This window comes from Tachypleus tridentatus, chromosome 9 (genome assembly GCF_004210375.1).
Source record: "Tachypleus tridentatus isolate NWPU-2018 chromosome 9, ASM421037v1, whole genome shotgun sequence".
NCBI classification, from domain to species: domain Eukaryota; kingdom Metazoa; phylum Arthropoda; class Merostomata; order Xiphosura; family Limulidae; genus Tachypleus; species Tachypleus tridentatus.
The window spans coordinates 110948252-110975123 of record NC_134833.1 but is presented as its reverse complement, the minus strand read 5'-3'; the positions used below and the strand labels follow the sequence as shown (position 1 = coordinate 110975123).

The following is a 26872-nucleotide window of genomic DNA, read 5'->3' as shown; positions in this document are numbered from 1 at the left end:
GTGATACCAACAAGTACATCATAATATAGAGGTGCAGCATTATTTGATGTTTTTTTTGTAATATACTAAAATATAAAACTTAAAAATGGGATGAAACAAGATAAAACTTGAGCATTATTCTATTCACTAAAGAGCCATGGTGTATTAACAATTATCATGTGCACAAACCTGGAGATTACAATTCTAATTTCTAGGTATCACTATTTGACAAAGCCTGTTGTTTATTAAGATGCAGAATGTTTCTATTCCGTAAATATAACATTTCAGTTTTGATGGTAAATTTTATCACAATATTTTCAATGGAAATTGTGTATGTGTGCATGACATATCTCAGACCTGCATGTAAGTAAATCTATGAAAATCAGATAAATAAATACATTCATAATTAACATGGGGCTTTGTTTATTTACAACCATAAAAGATTTTGTAAATAAATTTTCAAGTTTAAGTATTTAATGAAGCAAGTCATAAATAATCAGATGCTTACAAAAATAAAGAATACCTATTTTTTTTGTCTAACAGTTTTCTTCAGAACTACAGAAAAAAACATCACAATAGGCTACAGATGAAGAAAAAAGTATTTAAAATTGATTTAACTGGATCTTCTAAAAATGAGAAAAGCCCTGAAACTTGACTTTTTTACTACAAAGTATTATTAGCCACAAAAACGTTTTATAATTATTTGAAAACATTAAATACAATCTACCTCACTCCCTGTAAAAACAATTACAAAGAAAAATTTGAAAAATAAAGAAACAATTTGTATGAAAATGAAACCATATAATTGGTGATCAAACACCAGTACTTCATTATTTATGTGTTTGACTAACAATATCTTCAGTAAATTGTATGGAACATTTTACACAATTTTCATCTGTATATTATTTACCAGTACAGTACATATTTTCATTTGATTAATGAGGAAGAGATTTTTCAAAATATTTTAACATGACTGCTCTTCCACACAATACTGAGCAAACCTGGTGGTAATGAAACTTCAATCTAGAAAGAGAAAAAATTAACAAAATACAAAGTTGATATCAAAAAAGTTTACTGAAGTTTTATACTGCTTAATTTCTTAAAAATAAGCTTAATGCTAAAGTCCTAGTAAAAAGAAAACTGAAACATGTTACATATTTTATCATGTCCATGTACGTGAAGAGGTTACTTGCATGTTAAAAAGATTTGTGTATATTAATTTATTGGTGTGCTGCTACATATGCATGTTGTGACACTACATTTAGCACATATACATTGGGTTCATGACAACTTTCCAATCTACAAAGTAATTGTAACATGGAAAAATTTATGGCTGAATGATTATATCAAAACCCTTACTGAGGAATGCTATCCATACAGCAATATTGTTAAATGGTGTACAGCCAAATATACATAAAAAAGGGGCCTTATATGTTCTCCATAGAAGTGGAAAAATGCATACAGTAAGCACTGAAACCATAACCTTAGCAAGACCCTCACATCTGCAAAGTAAAGACTCAAGAAACCCCCCCCCTCCAAGAAAGGTATGTTAGTAAAGTTACACTCCTAGTACCATTCACAAAATAAAAACTGCTTTGATGCTGATGAAATTTAAGTCAATATTTAATGGGCTTCTAATCATATCATTATTGTTTTCCTCAAAAATGACAAAAAAGCTGAAATCAAAGCAATTCCATTCAATCACAAACTTAAGTCCTGAGATGTAACTTCAGTGGACTTTTATGCCTTTATCCTTAAACCTTTGTTAAATAATTTACTGTTACTGATGGTTTATAAACTTATAATAATAAAAAGAAATGTATATGATTATAAAATACAATACTTTAACTTTCAATAAGGAGTATAATAAACTGGAAAACTATTTCAATTGGCATCATTTCAATGCATATTAATGTATAATCTAAAAAACATTTTTAAAACTTTAACACCAAAATTTATGTTAACACATTTAAGCACATTTCCTACCTTAAGGTGGAACCTTGCAGTCCATCAGATAAATCAAATTGCTTGCTTGGTAAATTATCTCTACATATCACATTAATATATTTGTATATTCTACACAAAGAGGCAAATGTAAACATTTCTCAGCTTACATGGTTAAACTGGTTGAGAACAAGGAATTATAAGTCAGATCCTATGTACTTAGAGAATATCTGTGACTAAATATAGCAATCATTCTGAAGTAGTGCCAAGAAAATGGTTAATTATTTGAAGTAAATCTATATTAATCAATATTTATAACTACACTGTATGATAATTAAGCTGTTGTATTTCTTGGGCCTGAGACTGATGCCAGATCCTGCCCACGTGAGTAGTCTAACAACTGAGTGAAAGAGTTAATCAAATATCAATGGCTAATAAGACACTTAACTCAAACTATTACAAATGTATATTTCATATCAACAAATAGTAATGTTTTTTATGCTCAGTAACTTTTAACAACATCAGAATCTAAAGTAGGTGAAAACACACAATTTAAAAAGAACACATTTGTTATAACTTATAATTAATACATATTTATCTATATAACAGCCTCTGATTACCAAATATGTTTATATCACTGAAACATTTTCAAGTATAATGTAGTATAGGCAACCAACCATGTAATAAAACACATCAGGACTGATCACCATGTCTTAACTGACATTCATTCTCTTCTGAGGTTTTCTAGACGTGCTTCAAGATCTGCATCTGCATCGGCTAGTGCTGCAGAAGGTTTATTTTTCTGGGCAGACACGTTAAGTGATCCAGCCTCTGTTGGAAGACCAGTTAACTTTTCAGAAAGTTGCAAACCTAATTCATCCAGCACTTGTGATACTAGGGCCTCACTAAAGGAAAAAACAAAATAAATAAAACAATGTATATCAACACAATTCCTTAAATCCTTTGCTCAATCATGCTGTTATACTAGTTTATTGTTTGGGTTACAAACAACACTTGTACAATGTACTTCAAACCTGATAATTATCCCTACTTAACCTTTTCACTGCAGCTGGGACAAATATTTGTCAGTGCTCCCACCCCCTCACTGCAACTGGGACAAATGTTTCTTACTGTCATTCATTCAAATTTCTGCAAGTTATGTATGGGAGTAAAATGAGTTGTAAAGTATTTACTGGCATCCCAACAAAGGGTTTGCAGTTTATACCATTACTTGTACCAGGCCATCAGTACAGGTTACTATTAGTATTGGTTTAAAGTATACTATATTTTGAAAATAATATCATATCACATATCCCATCTTCAGAATCTTGATTGAATTATTCTTCTGGTATTTCAGCTTCAATTTTCAGAGTTATAAATGTCTGATGTAGCAGTTTCAAGTTTGTTAGTACTACTCAGTTGATAAAAGAATCTTACTGTGAAAATCAACAAGTGTGAAATATGAAAAATTGGAGAATCCCACATGCTAGAAAATAATGAATGTGTCTATGTGAGTGGTTGCACATTACGTAGGTGCATGCATGATTAACCCTTAGCATGGAGATAAGTCAAACTGCAGGTATCAATGTTTTTGTGAGTTACATTTAAAATTTAATTAGACTACTTAATTATCATGGTATACAAACACACTGAGCATAGATTATAAACAAAATTTTAATACTGTATGAGTGTTAAGTTCTTAACTGTTTAAAGAAATATTTAAAAACAGCCTTAAATTCCCCTAGTGTGAGAATTTAGATATTTGTTCTTGAGCCATCTTTTCTGATGTTTTTGTCCACAGCCCCTAAAAAACTAAAATGTAATGCAAAATATTCTCTATAATTTTGAGATTCATATTATGAAGATATATTTTTATATTCTTCAATTTTACAGGGCTAAAAAGAAGATTATGAAAATTCAGAAACCATTTTTCACACCTACCTTTGAAATGCTCTAATTTACAATTTGCTAATAAGCTTTATGAGGCCAACTCCCGTTAACTTCATAACCAATAGAAAGCCTTGATTTCAAATGATTCATTGCCCTAGTTATCATACCACATGGGCTTACAGGTAATTGAGAATTTGGTTTGATGTAAAGAAAAACATCTTCCTACAACAACAACACTGGGAAGAATAGTTGAATTTCTAACTGTTCAAATCACATTATTAGAAATGCTCAATTACCAGTACTGATAGTAATTTGTTGGTTCTAGTACTACTGCAAATCACAATTTCAAATAATGTTTATATATAGTTTCCTCCAATGTTCTCCATGCAGTCCTTCAGTAACCAACAAATTACCTAAGCAGAATGTACAACTGCATGCTGTGCCTATTTTGCTAGGGTGGTGAATGGTAACTCTAATCACTATGTAAATATGCTTGATGTACAGAGCTCAGAAGGTGAATCAAATGGTGTTTAAATGTGTGATGATGAAGAGACAATAAGAAAAGAGGATGCTAGCTCTCCATCTGATGATGACAGTCAAGATGAACATGAACTCAGCAGAGGAAGGAGTAAACAGTACCAACAATGGGAAACATTTATCCTAGTCTCAGAGTGAGGTGGGTGTGAGCATTGGGAAGTATACATCCTAGCCCAATGAATGGGTTAAGATTTTATTTATTTAGGTACTAGACTGTCATTAGACATGGTTATTTTTGTTATTTTAAAAGTAAATCATTTTATTCATTAGCAAGAAATGTTACTTGCTCCTACTAACATTTCAACACGTGCATATATTACATACAAAAAAGAAACCTTGAGAAAAAGTTGAATCAAAAAGGTATTTTACCCTTGATTATATAAAGATAACTTACTTTTTCAGAGTGCATCTGTGTTAGCCTCCTTGCAACAGTTATAACCTTATGGTTGTACTACACAAACTAACAACATGTGATATTTTTTAGCTGAAATTGAAGATGCAAACCTTATGAACTTTTTCCTACTTTAGCCAAAGGAAACTTTTGAACTGTTTCTCTTTCAAACTACTACATACTGCTAGAACCACCTAGCAAAGGCTCAATAAACTATAATATTAAATTATTTTTCACATTTAAACATGGTTGAAAACAATATATAAGAAGCTCATTCTTACCCTTCCTCTTCATCTTCTTCATCTCCCATAACATCATCAATTGCATCATTCATCATCTCTTCTTTCATATCCATAATCTCTGATTGTTTTTCAAACTCTTGCATGACCTTTTGAATCTGTGGCAAGTTCAGCTGTAAAAAGTAACAAAAGAAATCTATGATCACCATGAGCAATTTGAGTCCAGAGAAAAAAGTGATGTTGTGAAATACCAATATAAAACAAATTAAGAGGTAGAACTGTAACAAAACAATCACTCAATGTCAGATATAGTCTCATAAAAATGTAAGACTAAATTTTATCCTTCACACAAAATATTTTATATATGTGATGGATGAATCTTGTTATTAAATGAAATTAAAATGCATATAAATTATATTAGTTCTACCTAAGTGAAACAGTAAAATTTCATATTGTATTACAACAGTAAATAGAGTGTGCACACACTTAAATTTCCACTATATTCCTGTTCATCAACAATTTTCATAACAAAACTTTAATTCTCTCATTAAAAGTTACTTCTTTTGAAATACCAAACGGTCAAATTCAAAGTTAGGGAAGAAGGATGATATCCATGGGGGTGGTCCAAAGATATGGAAGTTACAAAAGGTCAGTATGTCCTGTAGGCTTTCAGTCAAATTTAAGAAGCAAAGGCTTTGCCACCAGCATCAGAAGTTTTTGGATGTTCAAAAATCTATTGAAATGTAAAATTTTGAAGTTATCATCATTGTTATTTTACTGAAATGATTATGGGAAGTTCCTTGGATTTTTAAATGTGCAATGCAGATGTTTTAATGTAATTTTTAAATTTTGTGTATAATTTGAATTCACTACCATAATATTCACTGAATCTTGTTTATTTATATTGTTTGATAAACAATGGATCAGCCTGTTCTGAGAAGAGATCAAGAAATATGATTCGGAGAACCTGCACCTAAACTCTTAGCTTCTAGGATTTCTACAAAGGGAGATTGTCCTATGGCTGTTCTATTTAAATGATGGACTAATGCAGCATAAAAAACAGGTCAACTTTAACAGTGCAGTTGCAGACAAAATTGTACTTGAAATTCTAAACCAATGGAATAAAATAGAAATATGTACTAAATGAAAAGACAAAGTCAAAGCTAAAATTTTTGAATTTTGATGATAATAAGATACTGCAGAAGAGAAAGTGTGTATAATAAATAAAGCAAAGGAAAAAAGTTCTTTTTTTAAGAACTACAAAACTACTTTTTTTTTGCATGCCAAGATGCTCAAATAACATTAAAACTGACCAATTCTGAAATCAGAAACAGAAAAAAAATGTTGAATTTTTTGAAAACTTTACAAAATCAGTGGACAATGCATGTAGCAATAAAGAAAATAAGATGAGAGAATCCTTATTTGGTTAAAAAAAAAGGGTCTAAATATGAAATAAGGGAAAGTCTTGCAACAACTGTAAGAATCAATTCAGAAAATTCAAAGCCCAAGGCAGAAAGTTCCACAGACAACCCACATGTATAGTCTGAAGATGAATTTAAATGCTCATCTTACCCTCGTGCTAGGTTTTTGAAAACTGTCACTTAAACATTCCAAGCTATCCATTTAGAAGTCCAAATATTTCAACAATGGCAAATTGCTTAAATTTACCTGCAAGTCAAAAAACAGCATTCATGATTCTAATTGCTTTATAACATAGGACTGATTTGGATAGCATGATTTCCTAAACTGAGTACAAGTGCAGCAAAAAAACATTTGAATAAAAGGTATCATTGCCATGAAAATTTCATTTATTACACCAAAGTATGCAACATTTCACTCAAATGCAAAAATTGTTGCAGGAGATAAAGTAGGGCTAGAAGTTCTTAAAACAAGAATCTTAAATTGCAAAGAGGGAAAGATTCTGTCTTTTAAGTGATTCCAGATGAAACTAGTATAACCCAGGCTAATATAAGCCATATTCTCACCTTCCATTGGAAAATAGAAACCTATTGTTGGACTTATTTTCAATACTACAGCTTCAAACATCAAATGAAAGAGTGGTACTTGTGTGCAATTAGAAGCTTTGTTTAGAATCATTAAATTATGAAAAGAATATTTTGTACAGTTTGGCAGGAAATGTTTGGTGCAACATTCAGGCTGGACAACCCAGAGGAGTGATCAAATTTAAGATTTTGCATATTTTCACTTGTCAACTGAAACAGAGGAAAATTATCAACTTTCTCCAGGAAAGATTAACTTCATCTGAAGTTGCCTCAAAAGACATTTTGCTTCATGATGATCACTAAGAATATATTAAGTGGATATTTTTGTGTTTTTGTCCATTCTGTGGAACATCATAAAATACATACAAAAACTACTACAAAGTGCAGATATTAACCTCCTATAGTCTTCATAAAATTAATAACATGTACAATAGTACTTTAAAAAACCTCACAGGAGTTTAGTGAGGTTTACTGCAAATTACAGTATTTTTGGTAACAAGAACACCTATTTCTTTCTACAGCATTTGAATAACCAATCAAACGCTTAGAATATTCCTCACATGGTTCTTCGAGCCTTCATGATGTATTAATGCTAGAAACTTTCTTTTTGTAGTGGTTTCAAAGTGGGAAGACATTACTGAGCTTGAAAAATCTTATTTGTTTTTACCCAAGTACAGCTTAGCTACTATGCCTGATAAATGATAGTGGAATTCTGCAGTATGTATGTAGTAATTTATGACATTTTATTTCAAAACACATACATAAAATCTAAAATATTATGCTGTTTAACATTCTCCATGTGCAAAATTTAATAAGGCTTAACAAATTAAAGTAACTGGCAGATAAGTACAAAGTTTGTTGCTAAAAGAGATAATGGTTCCTTACACTTTTTTATTTACTCTTCCATATCTTATGAAAAATAACTGAAACTTAAGCACTCATTTATAAATGGTAATAATATATATGCATATACAATGTATTATAACCAAAATGTGACAGTATCTTACAAGATACAGGTTCACTAAAACACAGCTAAGATAGGTCACTTTGTAAAAGCCAGTTTTATATTATTGGATATAATAATGAGTGCTCATCATCCACATTAATCATATACAGTTGAAAAGCCAATAAAATATATATATATATATAAATAAGTACTTCTAGAGTGAAAAAGAGCACTTTTTTTTTTAGTATGAGGTGGACTGAATTGAACAAACCCATACAATGATCCAATAGTGAAAATGACATAAAATAAAGATGTTTTTCTGTGAAACATTTGATAATTACCTGGACAACATTGGGAGGTTATGGAGATTTTGCATGTAAAATATGACATTTCTTGTGATGAATCAAAGATTTTTAATTTTAAAATAATTACTTTCATGTTGGATGGTCAGTATTTCAAAATAAAAATAAGCATGATAAAATAATTAAAAAATGTTAAAAGATGATTAAAAATTTGATACTTTGTAAATGAATGCTTTGTAAGGTTTACTGAAACTCTGCAAAATTTTAAGGTACATGTAGATTTTGAAAAAAACAGACTATCAGACTCAAGAACCAGCTTGTCAATGCTCAACATTTCAATTTGTTTTCATATTCTCAAAAAAAAAAGAAAGATACAAAAGCATTTCATATACAATAGTGCCAAAATCAAAAATAAATATTGAAATATTAACAACGATAAGTCATTTTACATGGATTATCACACACATGCACAACTGAGTGATCCACACAAAATCATGAGAATGATGAATCTCAAAGTTTGTAATGTTATAGCAAACTGTTTTTGTTTTGATTAAAAAATTTTACTTTTACCCCAATTATAATTAACCAATTCATTTTTATTTACTAACTCACTGATATAACCACTGTTAATAAATACTCCATGATGCAGATGAGGTGCCAATAAATGTCTGAAACATTGTTTATTTGTCAATCATTTGTTGTTACCATGATTTAAAGTTTCTCATAAATCCAAGTTTCATATGGCTAAAATGAAAATTAAGGACCTTTCTAGTCCCAGAAGAGTAAATTTATATATTTCTATATTTTTCTTGGACCTGTGGAAATCATGCCAGCAGTATGATGCTCCATCTTTAATGATTTCACTTCATCCAAAGTAAAGCTTAAGTATTATGATATATAAAATACTTACCCCAGTTTAAGTTATTCGAACAAGTTAAATTATTTTGTGAACCTTAAAAAGGTTACTTGTGTTTCAGTCTTGGTTTCACTCATAATCAAAGTTGAGCTACTTATGCAACCTACCACGAAACGTAATTGTTGAGCAATTTCATCACTCAACAATAACATATGGTGATTGTATATTTTTATTCTTTAAGTCACATTTTGAGATGTGAATGATAGTACGAGTAAGTTTTAACAATTCAGTGCAGAATATCTTGCTTGCAAAATAAAATTTGATATCAACAATATTCATACCTATTATCATTTCAAAAGAAAATGTTTAGTTTTGTGATGTGTGTGTGTGTGTGTGTGTGTGTGTGTGTGTGTGTGTGTGTGTGTGTGAACTTTTCAGATGTAGCACAAGAAGTGGCCAACATAAATGGAAGAAAAGCAAAATGTTTGAACAGAAACTTTGGTTTGCAGGGTATGTATGATAATACCTCACGTGGATGAAGCATGATATGTAGGTCAGTTGTTTTGGTAAAACTACTTCACAATAACACTCATATTGTTGAAGTACTATTGTACTCTTTTTACTGGAAACCTATTAAAGAGTAAATACAGATTTGTTAAAAAATTATAATCAGTCTTACTGTGATGGAATATAATAAATAGTCAACAAAACATGTCTTACCAGCAAATTGCATTACATACCATAATACTGAAGATTTATTTTGGATGAGATGAAAGCATTCCAAACAGGGTATTACGCTGGTGGAATAGTTCCTACAAAGCCTAATATTATGTACCATTACAATTAATACTTATAAATGACTGCTATAAGCATTGTTTTGACCAAGAATTTGTTTTTTTACATTTACAGTTGACTTAATAGGCTCTTATTTTGAGTGAAAATAAGCTGACCACATGTTTGAAGGGAGTTGTGTAACTTAGTGTAGGAATGCAGAGGATGGCTAAGATGTTTGAATATCAGCTATCAGTCAGTTACCTCTTTCCTTCTTTGTGAACCTGATGATGACTGAAGAAGGTCAAAACGTTGTTCGCTTCTCTGCATAAAAATTTTTTTCAACCCAAACCAGCTGTTTCTACATATATACACTTGTATTATTATTACTACAGAAAACCTGTAAAGAGCAAGTAAAGAAAGAACTGTTACAAATAATCATGTGTTATTGTTATATATATTAAGCAAACAACCAATATAAAACTTGGGAACTTTTAGACCTTCCTTTCTTGTTTGTCAACAATTAATGTTCACTGTCTTTATAGATTTATCAAACTTTAATTGATTAACTGGAGAAATTTTTATCTTGTTCAAAGAAAGTGATATTTGACCAGTTTCTCACCTGTCTATTCATTGCTTGCATAGCCTTTGTTACTCCTTTCATAGCTTGGGCCATAGCATTTTGAGAACGCAACGTCTGGATTTTCAGTGACACAGCTTGAATGTTTGCTCGCATCAAAATAAACTTTTTGACATAACGCCTTGTTCTTACCAAATCTTTAGCCATTATCTTCACAGCATCCTGAAAATGTCAAAGAAAGATAATCTATAACTCAAAAAGAATTTGTTCATGAAATGTGTTATGTTAAAATCTGGAAAGAACATTTGAGAATAATTCATAAACTACGAAATCATATGTGCAAAAAATTAATAACTTAACATTTTAAAATACAAAACTATTAGCAACTTAAAAGTATATTACAATTCCTATTATTATGTAAGAATGATAATTTTATATTTTCAAATTCAAGATGGATGTAAAACTCATCAATAACTGGGAAAAATCTCCTATAATACATTTATATTTCAATACATATCAGTTTCATCTATGCTGATGGGTGTTAGCTCCAAACATCTTTGAATTACCTCTATCAATATATATTGGTAGTTTCATACTAGTAGCAATTGTTTTTGTTTGGTATTTTTTCTCTTCTGTTTAACAAAAGAAAAATTTTGGACATCTATGACAGAACTTAAAGTAAAGTATAATTGATTGATTTAGTGTTTTGTGGCATAAAGCAGCTAGGCTATCTCCAAACGTCCGTAAAAGGTAAAAACAAATTAAATGTAGTAAAATACAAAAAAGGAAATGAAGGTAAAACAAAACATCATTGAAAAACAGAAAAAGCATAAAACCAATGTTGACACCCAGTTTACAATGTTAAGAGAGAAAATGTTAAGAGTAAAAGAAGTTGTAAAGTACTTACTCTAGCAAAATGGTAATGATCATAACCCACCAGGAAGACTAACAGGTAAGTTCAAGAACCACCGTCAGTCACCTGAAGTTGGCCTTTCTAGTCCTGGTTCCTGGTTATGTGTCATAGCAGCCATTATCAAAATGTAAAAATAGAAGTTTTAAAAGACATATAGCAAAATTGTAATAATGAGTAGCCAAATGTCCAATAAAAAGGTGAAAGTAAAGTAAATGTAGTAAAATTTGTAAAAAGTAAACGAAGGTAATAACAAAACAGCAATTAAAAACAGAAAATCGCATAAAACCGATGTTGACATCCAGTCTACAAAGTTGTAAAGGACTTCCTGTAGCAGAATGTTAATGAACATAACCCGCCAGGAAGATTAACAGGTAAGCACCAAAACCACCATCAGTCACCTGAAGTTGGTCTTTCCAGTCCTGGTTCCAGGTTATGCGTCATTATGGCCAGTACCAAAGGGTAAAGTAATAAAAGTTTAAAAGACATGCAGCAAAATTAGAATAACAACTCCCCAGGACGACTAATAGGTAGTTCAAACAGCAGTGTTACTCACCTGAAGTTGGCCTTTCCAGTCCTGGTGTCGAGTTATTTAATGTTCTGACCATTTTCCAATTTCAAATTGAACTAGAGAGATTGAAACTTTGAAAAGGGAACCACAATTAAAAAGGTGTAATGAATAAATATCCAACATTTAAAAGATTAATGCCATTAAAAAACTAAAAACTTTATCAAGGTGGACAGTGTCACCATCACCAATAACACTGTCCAATGTTACAGATAAACCCTGGGAAAAAACATGTTTAAAATAGTGCCATCGTTGAGAGTCGTAACGATGGCAAGAAAGTAAAATGTGGCTTACAGTAATTTGAGTGTTACACAAACTACACACTGGTGCAACAGTTCCAGATAAAAGAAAACGATGAGTTAAAAAACTTTGACCAATGCATAGTCTAGTTAGAACAACTTCCTCCTGCAGAACCTTACGGAAGCTGGATGGCCAAAGCCCAATATATGGTTTTATTTGAAAAAGCTTGTTGTCGCATTGCTCACTCCAAGTGGACTGCCAGCTGGATGGAGCTGAGCCTTGAATACAGGACCATAGTCCATGTATGGAATAGGCACAGTGGCGATAGTGCCAGAGCAGATAGATTTAGCTGCCGTGTCTGCAAGCTCGTTCCCACGAATACCAACATGGCCTGGTATCCAGAAAAACTGGATAGAAGTAGCAGTTAATGAGAAATGGGCCAGTCGGTTTGAATATCAGCAAGAACAGGGTGTGAGCCAATGTGTAGCAATTCCAGGGCCAGTAGAGAACTAAGCAGTCAGTATAAATAGTGCAGTTGGAGTACTGCTCAGCTTCAATATGATCCAGGGCAAGAGATGTGGCATACAGTTCAGCAGTGAACACAGAAGCTGTAGAGGGGATTCTGTGCAAAACCACCAAACTGCAGCAAACCATGGCAGAGCCCACTGAATTACCTGATTTGGAACCATCTGTATAAATTGGAATGGAATGATTGTTTGAAAGATGTTCATTAAATAAAAGACGGTACTTCAAATCTGGAGTATCTGCCTTTTTCAGATGACTGAAAGAAAAGTCACATTTAGGGGTTGTAATAAGCCATGGTGGGATGGGCTGACCTGTGGATTCTGCAATGTTATCAAAATACAGACCCAATTCATCCAATTGCGCCTGGATGCGAAAGCCAAAAGGAGCAATGGTGGATCATCTGTTCTGAAAAAGTACGACCCACTGAGGAAGGAAAACACATCCCCATGTGGGATGCTTTGGTAAGGAATGAAGTTTCAAAGAATATAGTAAAGATAGTTGCAAACGGCAAAGGTGCAGAGTACGTTCATGAGATTCAACGTATAAGCTTTGAACTGGAGAGATGCAGAAAGCCCCAGTGCAGAATCAAAGTCCTTGGTGATGAATGGGGTCCAGCAACTTTAAGGCCAAGAGTCTGGCAGATCCATAGACCATTGATCCATAGTCGAGTTTTGATCGAATAAGAGCCCGAAATACCTTTAACATAGAACATCGATCTGCTCCCCAACTGGCAGTAGAGAGGACACGGAGGATGTTCAGTGCTCTTGTGCGTTTGACCCATAGCTGCTTTATGTGTGGTATAAAGGACAGCTTACAGTTAAAGATAAGCCCCAAGAACTTGGTCTCAGGGACCACTGGCAGCAAAACTTCACAGATATGAAGTTCAGGATCCGGGTGAATATCCCGTTGGAGGCAAAAGTGCATGCAAACGGTTTTAGAGAGAGAAAAATTAAAGCCGTTTACCATAGTCCACTTCAACACACGATTGATGACAGTTTGTATTTGCTGCTCAATATATCTCATGTTCGACGACTGACACGAGATGTGAAAGTCGTCAACATACAGCCCATTCGCAACAGTGAGAGGGAGTTGTTCAGTTATGGCATTTATCTTTATACTGAAAAGTGTGACACTCAAAACACAGCCCTGAGGGACTCCAAGTTCCTGTACAAAAGAACGGGAAAGTGTCGAACCCACACAAACTTGGAATCTCCTGTTCATTAAAAATTTTTTAATAAACATGGGTAAATGGCCACGTAACCCATATGTATGGAGATTTCACAAAACGCCATACCTCCATGTTGTGTCATAAGCCTTCTCAATGTCAAAGAATATTGATACAAGATGTTGGTATTTGAGAAAGGCTTCTCTGGTTGATGTTTCAAGTCGAATTAGGTGGTCTGTGGTGGAGTGCTGTTGTCGGAACCCACACTGGGTGGGCGAGAGGAGATTGTTTGATTCGAGGAACCAAACAAGACGAGTATTAACCACCCTTTCTAAGGTCTTACAGAGACAGCTCGTCAAAGCAATTGGACAGTAGTTTGAAGGAATTTTGGGATCTTTCCCTGGCTTAGAGAAAGGTAAAATAATAGCCTGGCACCAGGCATCAGGAAAAACATTCTCCTGCCAGATCTGGTTAAAGACAATGAGAAGAACATCAAGAGAAGCAGGAGATAGATGGTGCAGCATGTCATAGTGTACATCATCAGGTCCAACAGATGTACTGCCAGACTAATGAAGGGCCATTTTCAGTTCCACCAGTGTAAAGGGACAATTATAGTCAAAGAAACAGTCAGTTCAAAAGGAAAGAGGTGAACGCTCTGCCCGAGTCTTGATGGCCAAGAAGGTGGAGGAACAAGCAGAAGTGCTAGAAACCCGGCAAAAGCTTTCACCAAGAGTATCAGCAATGCTCCGGACATCAGCCACCTCCTGACCATCAGAGAGTAAGATTGAGAGGGAGACAGAATTGTAGTGCCCACTGACCTTCCAAATCCTGTCCCATATGATATTTGAACTGGTGGTAGAAGATATGCTAGTTGTGAACTTAATCCAAGATTTCTTCTGGCTTTGACGTCTTACCCAACTAGCATGTGCACGGGCCCGTTGGAAAGTGACACGGTTCGAAAGTGTGGGATATCTATGAAAAGTATCCCAGGCCCGTTTTTGAGCCTTCCGTGCTAAGTGGCAAGCAGGATTCCATCACAGACGAGGATATCGTGGAAAATGTGTCGAGGTTTTAAGAATGCACTGAGCAGCTGCTTGGATAATACAGCCAGTTACTGCTGCCACACAGTCGTCTATTGATGGCAGGATCAAGTTCTGCGAGAGCAGTGAAAGTGGACCAGTCTGCCTGATCCAGCTTCCACCGGGGCACGCGGGTAGGGTGTCAGCGACCACGGCCAGTCTATCTCAAAAGTATAGGTAAATGATCACTGCCTAGTGGATTATTGTCAACCCTCCATGACAAATGGGAGAATAATGAAGGGGAGCAAACTGAGAGATCAATAGCAGTAAAGGACTGACTAGATGCATGAAAATAAGTGAAAGAACCAGTATTAAAAAGAGAAAGGTTGTGATCAGAGAGCATATGTTCTACAGAGTGACCCCTCCCATCAATAACAGCACTTCCCCAGAGGGGATGATGTCCATTAAAGTCCCCCAGGAGTAGAAAGGGAGATGGCAACTGTTCAACGAGAGCATCAAGGTCTGATTGACCATATTTCTCTCCAGGAGACAGGTAGAGAGAACAAACAGTGATGGTATGACCCAAGGAAACACAGATGGCTACGGCCTCCAAGGGTGTATTGAGTGACAAAGACAGGGTGGGCACATGCTTATCAACCAATAGTGCCACCCCTTCATGTACTTGTCCATCACAGAGAAAACTGCCGAATGGTGAATGTATCAGCAGGTTTTAGAAATGTTTCTTGTAAGGAAAGACATACAGGATGGTAGGAAGCAATCAGTGTTTTGATATCATCCAGATTAGAACATAAACCTCGACAGTTCCATTGTATCAAGGTGGCCATTTTTAATGATGGGTAGGCGAAGTGGCTGGAGAACCCTTCTGGTTCGACCATGTCTTTTTTCCTTACTGTCCTTAGTCAGAGGAGGTCTATCAACCTCCATGGATCCTGCTCTGGGTCGATTGGGCAGGTCTTTGTTATTGGAAAGGGATTCCAGTGACTGAGGATGCAAACAAATGATTGTTTTGCCTCTTGGGGTGGGAGAAAAAGATGTATCAGAAGAAATGCCTGTATTTGAAACTGAAGAATGTGGATCTTGAGGTTTGTTGGAATGTATGGGAGGAACAGAGATGGGTGTGGAAGTCTATTCAACCTTTTTAACCATGGAGGTCAAAAGGTTTTTCATTTGTTTTGAAAACGATTCTCTTGGAGGCACAGAGAGATCTGTCTGCAATCACACTGTAGTTGTGGAACGAAGTGCAGCAGCATATGTCTGGGATGGAGTGGCAAGCAGCAATTTCCGAGCCTCAGGATAACTAATGTTATGAGTCGTTTTCAAATGCTGCACCTCTTTTTCCTCCAACCATTTTGAACAAGAACGAAAGTAGGAAGGGTGAGAACTATTGCAGTTGATGCAATGTGGGTCCATGCCACATTCATAGGCATAGTGGTCCTTGTCATCACAACGAGCACATGTCAGGGAACCACGACATGATGTCTTTGAGTGGTCGAACCTCTGACACTAGAAACATCGGAGATGGTTTGGAATGTATGGCCGTACCTTGCAAAGTAGATAACCTGCCTTGATGGTGGCAGGTGCACGTGATGATGTAAATGTCAAAACGAGGGTATTTGTTGGCAGTGTAACTCCATCTTTGGAAGTGGAGATGCACCTCACTGCATAAACTCCTTGAGTGGAGAGACCAGCGAGAATCTCTGAATTGGGGACATTCCTCAAATCCCTCTCAACAATAACTCCTTGTGATGAATTCAAGGTAGTATGAGGGGTAACTTCAATAGGTATATCCCCAATTGCCGTTGAATTCAAGAGGAGTTCACTGTGTTGGGTTGTGGATGTTTCAACTAATATGTCTCCAGATCAAAGCTTCTTTACTGACTTTGGAGAGCCAGCAAGACCCTCTAGTCCCTTCTGAATAAAAAAGAGGGACATTTGCCCTAAAGGTTTTTCTGAAAGAGAATGTAATATAAAAAAATGAGGTATGTGTGTTACAGATGTTGAAGATTGCTGCTCAATCTTCAAGACATGGTCTTTTACCTATTGACTTTTTTTCATTATTTTATTTAAATTTTTTGAAGGAGGATCCATAGGAAAAAAGAAAAATTTCAGTACCCACTAACCCCACCCACCATGGAGCCCTATGAGGGGATGCACTACAATGTCATGCAAGGACAATGCAGCAACTCCAGGGTTTCGTGAGCACTATACCCAAACACCAGCATCAGGCACAATGTCCACAACACCCGTTCAGAACTTCCAACACTGGTACTTGGTTGACTCTAGCCCAAGTGGACCAGCCGATTGACCCAAGGGGAGCCACCCAAAGGCTGCCCTACTACAGGAATTCAAGGCCAAAGTGGTGTGTTAGGGTTGGACCCCTGAACCACCAGGATCCTCTCCTCCCCTTCATGGGTTGCCATGCACGGCAAACACGTGGGTGGATGTTTAGATTCCAGAGAAGGTAACCAGACAGAACAGAATCTTCCTGGGAGGTCCCCTCACCACGCACAGGAATCCACACTGAGGGGTAAAGTATAATACTTTGAGAATTATTACTTTGATATTAAAGTTTATAATAGTTAAGTTATTATTTTTTAGTCACATTATTTCAAATGTAATCAGAAGCACCTTATGTTTGAAAAAAAGATGACTGAGCATACAACCTAAAGGAATGAAACCAGAATTGCCAGCTAAACTTGTAGTTACACTTAGTGCTAATATAAATTTTTCAGCAAATATTCATATCAATGCCATAAAGTGTAGCAAGCAGTTTGGCCACCAATTTTGATTTCATTCTTTTAAATTGCACACTCATTCCTTTTTTGGCCACAAATAAATTGATTTTGACTTTTTGTCAACACACACCAATAAACCACAAGTAAGAAAGTGACACTTGATAGCTTTAGAACACTTAATTGTTGGTTGTAGAAATCAGTCAATGTGTCAAATGTCACAAGAAAAAAAATCAATAAAAAAAGGTTTTATATTAGATAAATTTTCTATACCTTCAGTGCAGAGGAAAAAGTTGGAGAGGTAACCTGTTGATCCATCTAGGTCATACTATTCCCTAAATGAAACTAAACTTTAATGATAAAAAACAAAACTCCAAGCCAGCCCTCACCCTTCAAATTTTTTTGAAGTTTTTCCTTAAACTCTCTGTTAATGTTATAATGAAATTATAATAGCTTACATTAATTATACTTAAGCATCCTCTGCCATTTAACTTACCTAGTGATCTCAATACTTTTGTAATACAAAATAGCAGCACCCTCCTCAGAGCCAATAACACTCAAGATCTTAATATCACCAAATATAATTTCTTTATCACAGCTTCATCAATGTCATTGATGTGAATAAAAAAACAACAAAGTTCCTTAAACAAGCTCAGAAACAAATTACTTGTGATAATCTAGTTTGACAAAACTCCATTTAAAACAACCCTAATGCTTTTTTCCCCACATAGCCTTTTATATTTAATTAGCCACCTTGTCTTCCATACCTATACAGATAAGTTTAACATGCTTTTTATGTGGCACTTTGTCAAGTGCTTCCTGAAAATCCAGATGCAGCAAATCCACACACTCTCAACTACACAAGCAGTTAAAAGATAGTAAGGCAGTATGTTTTTCCCTAGTGAAACTATGTTGGGTAAACAACAAAATTTCAAATGTTGATAAAATATAACTTTGCAAGATTCTCATCTTTTAGTAGACATTTAAAAACATTTTACTCAAGCCTATAAAGATAGTTCAAATAAATATTTGGGGAGGGAGTTATAGGGTGCAAAAAGCACCAGAATTTGGTTATGTTTAAGAACTGTGGACTTTCATGATTTTCAGGAACTCAAATTTATAGTACTTCACAGTTCGTAATTTTGCTTATATGAAGATAGGGTTGAGGCAGCTCTGGGGAAGACTGCTATTGCAGGTAAATAGGTTAGGACCAGCAATCAAGACAAAATGATAAAGGTAAATATTTCTTTAGAAAAGACTGAGGAGAGTGCTGGATTTACTGAAGAGAGGCAGAAAGATTATCAAGAGATGTACATTATGGAAAACTTCATCATCATGTATTCTTATAAAGGTTGTTTGTAATAGAAAGAACTTGAAAACTACAACAAAATTGCCAGGTACTAACACAGAATAATTTCATTACTGGTACCATGTTTAATCCCCCCCCTTTTGTTTTTCTACGCAAGCAAGAGCAAATATGTAAATATAAAGAGCTAAAGAAAAGTAATAGTTGAAAAGCACTTCTCTGAGTATTCCCTCAGGCCTTATTTAATGATTTAATAAGCAGTATCTATGAAAGATTAACAAGGATATGTTAAGAGTACCATGTGTGGAGGGAGCTGTTTGAAGATTTGTTTTCAGTATAAGGGTGAATTATATGCTATAGATGAGATATATTTAAGCAGACTAGGCAGCAAGAAACACCAGAGAAAGCCTTTAGAGACAGTTTGAAATAAACTTTATTCACACAACACTGAGGGATGTTGGAAAATTGGAACAAACAACTTGATAGATAGGTAGGTCAATGAAAAAAATTGTAAAAAGATTTAGAGCATTATAAATTAAACAGTTTTAAAAGGTACCGTATATCTGTAGATTTAAAAACAAGCTTGAGTTTGAGTTGAAATGAAATTGCTGAAATAGTTAGATTTTGATATTTCTGATTCTAAGAATAATTTTGATTTAAAATTCCATGTTATAAATTATTCAACAGTAGGATTGTCATGCTTTTAAAGTGAATATCCTCTTCAACTGAAAATGTATTTCCAATAAAACTTACCTCTGATCATGCTTATAGCTGTTACTTGACAACCAGGATTTCTTCCTTTGCACATTCTAAGCGTTAATCCGATTTTTTTTCTCAGTTTCTCCAATATTTTATACTCCACTCAGTTGCCCTTAACAATGTTTATCTTGTGACATTCTCCACCTACATCAATTCATTACTCAGGATTAAAATTAAAAGGCAATGGTCCTATATCCCATATTGGTGGCTTGGGCAACTGAAGCACAAACTAAACACACACATATACTTGAGTCACTGGAATCATGAAAGCAAGCAACACTAACATGGAAATCCTCCTCCTCAATATGAAAAATCGAAAAGACAACACCCCAGGCTTACAATGACAGAATCATGTATACCTTACTAAACCTGAGGAAACAAAACTAATCCAGTCTGAAATTATGGGGAGAACATGGAATAACTGTGCTCAACCAATGATACAGGATGGGACCACTCAGAATTACGAGGAGACTGTGTACCCTCTTCTATGAACAAGGGCCACACTCAACCCAGTTGGATAGCCAAGCTTCAAATCTGAACCTGTATGTTGGATAAAACATCCAGGGACCTAGGTATAAAGGCCTCCAGCCCCGACCTCTTCTCCAAGAGTAGAGGAATTTAGCATACTGGAGGAAAAGCCTCTGTCCATCACCCAAGTGACTGGAAATTGGACATGGTTAGGATATCCTAGCTCCACTAGAAGAATCTGAGGGATAATATGCACTGTAGAGTATTGATGAACAGTGCAATAAGTGAACCAAGTTTCCTAAATTTTTAAAGAAAATCAACCTTGATTTACTCGATCCAATGAATGGTATAGATGAGCAGGATTCCCTTATGCTTTACTCAAAAATATCAGTCCAGCACAGTACAGTAATACCACTCTGTTGGTCTCCAGGTGGTCTTATGGAATATCTCATTTCTACAGAGCCTGTTGCAACCTGTGCAAAGTATATTGAATAGCTGCTATTGCAAAATTGGTTTGATAAAAGGCATACCTGCCTCAGTAACACTTGTCACAGGGTGGCATCCTGTGAAATGAGATAAGAGACCATGAAAAGTAGCAATGAAAATAATCAACATCTGTATGATCCACATACCAGTCTGCACAATGTCCTCCAGTGGGTAATTCAACAAGGCTGCTAAGGGTATAGAAGTATGGCTATTCTGATTAGATGTTACTTGCAGATGATTCCTTGCCTTTAAATAAAGCCTAGAATAAAATGTTGTATAGTGTCTCAAAGCATTAGAGCAAGCATCAAGATCCTACATGAATATGATCAGATACAGAAGTGAGAAAGCAATAAATTGAATTGGTGAAAATAATTTATTCCCTTCCTGTGTGACAATGTCTTTGCAAAGAACTGGTCTGAGTATATATAGAGAATGATAGTGTTCTGTGGACAAGCAATGCAAATCACATTGACTGACAATGTCTGCAGGTCAGCAGCTACAAAAATAAACATTTAGCTAAAAGGGATATATAGAATAAAAGAATAAGATCACAAACAAGCAATGAGAAATGGCATGTAATGTAACCTTTTTGGTAACTGGAATGGGCCTTTGGTATAAAGAACCTAAAATAACTTGGGGAATCCAGAAAGTAATGGAGAAACTCAGAGTATGTAGTCATGAGAATTGAATAGTAGCTTATAAGGTTGCTTTAAACAGGGTAATTATGGAAGATTAAAAGACCTTTGCCAAAGAATAAGGTCAAAAACCAAGGTATGGTTAGCACTCCAGAAGGTATTTCAAAAGGAAAAACAGGGGTGTAGTAGTCAATCTGGTGCTATCAAAAGAACCCAGCAATGGGTTGGAACAAGTCTTATTTAGTACCCTGGGTATCATATGAATTGGAGGAAAGACCTTGAATTGTAATATTTACTTATTCTACTAAAGTCTGAAGTTGAGTTACTGGAGACCAAATTGCCAGTAGTTGGGTGATCTAATGAGGCCAACCATGCAAACAGAGTTGAAAATGAGAGCCAATCCCATAGAACCTTAAAATACAGCATTTATTGTTGAGAGAATCTGTTTGGATTATTACAACTGGCCTGATACTGCAGGAATCATGTGTGAAACATGGCAAGCATGATAGAAATGGTCTTGATAAAGTAGGTTCAAGTATTTGAAAACAAGAAAGCCTGAACCAAGTACCTCCACAATGATAAATGCAAGATACCACCATCTAACTGTCAGAGTGAAGCCTGATGATTTTCTCCGTAATAAGCCCAGACCATGAGCTATTGCCTTTTCAATAGTAAGAAAGGCTAAAACATTGTGTAAGAAAGCCTCTTTATCCATCCACAGATCCTAGAATTCCCGAATGGTGGTATATACACACAATCCCTGAAGCAAGGCATTCATGAAGAGATGAAACACTGGACAAAGTAACAATAGAGAAACCCATATCGTAATAGTGCCCTAACTTAATCTCTCTAAACTGAAGAATGATTCAGACTAGGGAAACTGAGAAATACAGTGAATAAATGCTTATGATCCCAAGTTACACAAAAACCATTAAAAGGACCTCTTGTGCCTAAAGACACGAGGGATGTGAGTGATGACCATATTTGAAGAAGAGAAAGAACCATCTATGCTGCGCGAGAAGAAGAGGCAAGTAAGTCATGCTTCCTATTCCACAGTATTGAGCAAAAAAAGAGACGAAGAATAAAGATTGATGACATATTGAATTGGATCAAAAATACATTTATCAGTCCAGAGAATTATGACTGCCTTGGTTGTTTTTGAAAGTAGAATTAGGATGTGATGTTCTAATAATTAACAATATACTGCTAACAGAAATCAGTTGTCCGTGGAGTGGTGCATGCACAGTGCAATGGAAATGATGAGAAAAAGCTTGTGTGGTACAGCAGAACTCATATGAAGCTATTTAAGAGATGAAAGGTAAAAGCTCAAAACTGCAAAAATGCTGATAATGATGTGACACTATCACTATGGCAATGTGTAGACAGGAGCTGACTACAATGAACTTGGATATAACAATTAAAATAAAAAATATCAGCCTAGATTGAGGAATGGATAACTTGTGAAAATTGGAAAATCTAGGTATTGATATAGATGGGAAAGATCAATGTCTGGGCACCAATTTTCTGAGGCACAATGACTGACAGGAATAAAACCTCAGAAGAACTAGCACAACTCTCTCTCCACCCCTAGGCCAACCAAACACTGATAGCTAGAACTAAGTTCCAAATCACAAGGTTCTGTGGAAGATGGAAACACTACAGGTTGGGTGGATAATATTGGTTAAAATGTAAAATGAAAGACTAATCCTGACTCAAGGACCTGTAGTGCTCCTGGACCCACAGTTAAGCTTACTGCACAAAAAATTATTGGTGCCAAGCTTATACAGACCTTGAAGAAATACAATAATCACTGGTTACCAAAGTGGAGAGTGTCAGAAAACAAATATCACCAAGGGCAACTGAGTAGGGTATATAAGATTGGAGCAAGTGAGAACAAATATGAATAATGCTTAGATGGGCAAAGAAAAACCCTAGCAGTGAAGAATTAGCAACAGCTGTGAGATAGGTAAGTATGTTTTGGAATATCTTATTTCTCTTTACAGAAAGGTGATATTAGCAGTACTTTGAACTTTAGCATTCTATGAAAAATACTTGGGTTAAAAGAGCTTGAGATTTATATCATACTATGCAAAATTCTTTTAATCAGTTGTATTATTCAGTGGATTTCCATCAATATTAGATGTACAATCAAATTATAAGAATCCAAATGCCATACCTTGTGTTTATTATAATTAAATTATAATTTCTCCAACTTGTGAATTTATACAAGTCATTCTGTAGTATCTCAACATTCTCAATGGAGTTAAACATACTTAAGAGGCAATATGAGGAAACTTAAGTAATTTGTTAATTATGCCCCTACCAATACCTTCAACATAAATATGAAAACAAAAAGCTCAAGCACTGACACTTTGAGGTGACTAAATTAGTAATTATGGTCCATTTCAGTTGAAGTCCCTTAATACCCACTTTTGTTTTATCTCATCTAATTAATTAATCTTTCCACAATCTCCTAGTATTCAATTTTCTAACATTATTAGCTAATATTTGGTATGGTATATCATCAAAAGCTTTCAAACAATCCAAGTTCACCAATTATACACCCTTTCTCTCATCCAAATAACAGTCTCCTGAGGAATAGTTAACAAGTTACAAAGGCAAAATTTCCCTTTGGCATATCCAAAGTTGTTTCGTTTATAAATAAATTATGAGAATGATTGTAGGTATAAACAAAACTCTTAAAACTGACCTACCATCTGACCATCTTTTGCCATTTTTTTAATATCAGCAATCAGCTTCTTTTCTTGTTGTTCCATTTTTGTTCTTTCTCTGTCTAAATCTCTCATAGCTTTATTTAAGGCTCTTTGATTTTGGCGGAGCATTTCCTCCGGTGTTTTGCGATGGCCAAATAAAAACTCCAAAGGCATTTTTGACAAATTAATCTGTAAGGATCAGAATATCTTAACTAATAATTACCTTATGTCTTACTTTGCTTCCTACCTTACAGATTAATGTAAAAAAATAAATATATAATAATCTGGAAAACACCACTAAATTCCTGTTGTAAAAAGATTTTGATGCAATTTGCTTTAATATAATTTTTTTATGAATGTAAATATATAATCAGCAAGTACAAGAACCAAATTTGTTTAAGATACTTATAAGAAATTTAAATATTTTAGCTAACTTACATTGCTATATAATTCCAAATCCAACATGAAATTTCTATTACTCTCAGAACATCTTAAAAGTTAGTTTTTTTTGTCATTCATGTTAGGAAAATGACAGCTATTCAAGTAAAGCTTGTCAGAGGTTATGAAACTTAAAAAAATCAAAATTAAACCTAGGCCTAATAATAATATTGAAAAGTCAATGCAAGCCTACACTACAGTGTGTTACTTGTCAGGCCTAGAAGTACAACTCCATGAATCTGACTGACTATGAGAGAATAATTACCAATGTCTTGGTTTATCACTTTTATCAGTTTATATTTAAATCTGAATATATAGCAATACTAATAGTAACAATACTAACGCTGTTAATTCGTAATGATGAGAAGCCCACTTGAAGTAAATATGTATTCTCAATATGGCTGGTGTGGGTCATTTTTGTTAACCCGAAGATGACCTAAGAAGGTCGAAACGTTGTTCTGTATTTTATTTTAAGTGTCAATACTCATAACAGTGTTAATGTTATTGCTAATATAAATAACCTCGAGAATCTAGTTTCTTTTCCTCTTTAGTTTAATAATAATAATAATAACAGCTAACTATACACTACAATTTTATAAAAAATAAAAGTAAACTACTAATATAATATAGGGCGTTGGTTATAATAACACTAGTACCACTACTTTTGCCAACAATCGCATTTTCACTTCAGGATTGCGGTGTCATTACCACACACCAGTGACAATTATAATAACGTCTAAATCAAAGTGATAATGCATTTGTAAATTTAATTTTAATTAGCATAATACTTAAATTGAAAGTTATTCAAAAAACACTTACACAAAATTACGTACAGACTTCTACGGAAATGCAATTTGTTGTCCTGATGAATATTTGTTGCGAAACTTTTGAACAAATATGCTTACACTACTTTTTTTTTATGAGTTTACAATAATTATACGTCTCTCATACCTTTCATCGTTACTACAAGATAAGGCACAATACTTAGTCTGAAACTGTACTGAGTCACAATCAAGAGATTGACACACTGAACACAAAATATAAAAAGGGGTCGTTTCAAAATTTTAGAAAACTCTTTAAATAAATGTTAAAACATACTGTTAATTCAAACTTGTATTATGAATGTTATTATTCAAACAACCTTCAGGGTCATTGTTTAAGCATGTTCTTTATTAAGTATAATAAAACTTAAATAAATTTAATGTTCTTAACAATAAACAACTGAAACTACCAGTTTAAATTAAAAATAAAAATAACTCCACTTTAAACTTTTGCAATAGTGAATTATGCAATAAGTTATGCAATGATGGTGAAATTATCTTAAATAACGCTACATTTATATTTAATTGTTAAATATTTTAATATTTTAGCTTCAGTTTGCAGAACTGCAATAGAAATTCCGATGAACATCATTTAAGCGCATGGCTTTCCCCTGAATACATAACTTTTTTTCAAGAACTTTATTCAGTGTAAAAAAAAAAATGTAACTGTTTATTTGTTTTTATTTTAAGCGCAAAGTTATAAATTGGGCTAATTACGCTGTGTCTTACTGCTGAGTCACTAAAATACATAAATATAACAAAAATTAGTCTTATATGTTTTATATGAACTTGTTTATTTCAAAACTAAATTAATAATCCCTAACAGCAGTGATTATTGTTATACACAGCTCTTAATTATGAAACAAGACATCATTTTTACTTGATAATTATTTTTGAGACATGTGTACATTTAACATCTCCTGATGATGTTAAAAATTATAAATCGCACATATTGCTGTGTTAACACATAGGTCTAATTATCTCTTTCATTTTCTACGTTACTTTATTAAATTAAAATAAAACACATTCACTTACTATAAATAAAAACAGGTTTATTCAAAACAATAATCTTAGTAAGCCTATTATGCTTACTTTAAACATAATTTAACTCTATTTTCTTTTGAAGTCAAAATAAATCTATTCTGGTCACTTAACTTCAGTTCTTGTATATTTAAATTCAAGTAATTAAATGGAATAAATCCATACATTTAATTTACGCTTTAACTTATTTTAACAACTTTCAATACAACTCTAACACTAAGAGCACCTGCTGGCAGTCTATTTTCGTAACTTTAGTGAGGGGAATATCTGAACCCAAGAATATTATACATTGAACTTATCAAGAATTCGGACATGAAAATTTTATGACATAAATTTCTTTCATTGTTTTCCATCCTTTGTTCTCTTAATTTATTATTAGTTTACTAAGGATTCAATCTATATTTTAGGCTAGAGTGCTTTTCGTCAGTTCTCTTGGCCTTGACATAGACATGTAGGTAGCTGATGTATTTTATTCATGCTGATTTTAATAGTTTTATTCCTTGTGGATAGTCTGTAAGGATGTTCAAAACCTTCAAGTCATTTTAACTTAACACAGTTTTGTCATTAACATACTTTTACTACTTTC

The 26872-nt window shown here is 34.0% G+C and overlaps 1 protein-coding gene across 2 annotated transcripts; it reads right to left on the bottom strand.

Moving 5' to 3' along the window:
• Nucleotides 1–382: 382 nt before the first annotated feature.
• Nucleotides 383–25459, bottom strand: LOC143226043 (charged multivesicular body protein 2a-like). 2 transcript variants are annotated; one of them, XM_076456450.1, is made up of 6 exons: nt 25244–25459; nt 23987–24175; nt 10481–10660; nt 5023–5153; nt 2601–2828; nt 383–1002 (listed from the first exon to the last, which is right to left on the bottom strand). In XM_076456450.1, exons 2-5 carry the CDS (start codon nt 24158–24160, stop codon nt 2648–2650), a joined length of 666 nt encoding a protein of 221 aa, XP_076312565.1. In that variant the 5' UTR covers nt 24161–24175; nt 25244–25459; the 3' UTR covers nt 383–1002; nt 2601–2647. The 2 variants fall into 2 exon arrangements, with proteins under 2 accessions (XP_076312565.1, XP_076312564.1); XM_076456449.1 differs by lacking the exon at nt 25244–25459 and adding an exon at nt 24768–25124.
• Nucleotides 25460–26872: the final 1413 nt, after the last annotated feature.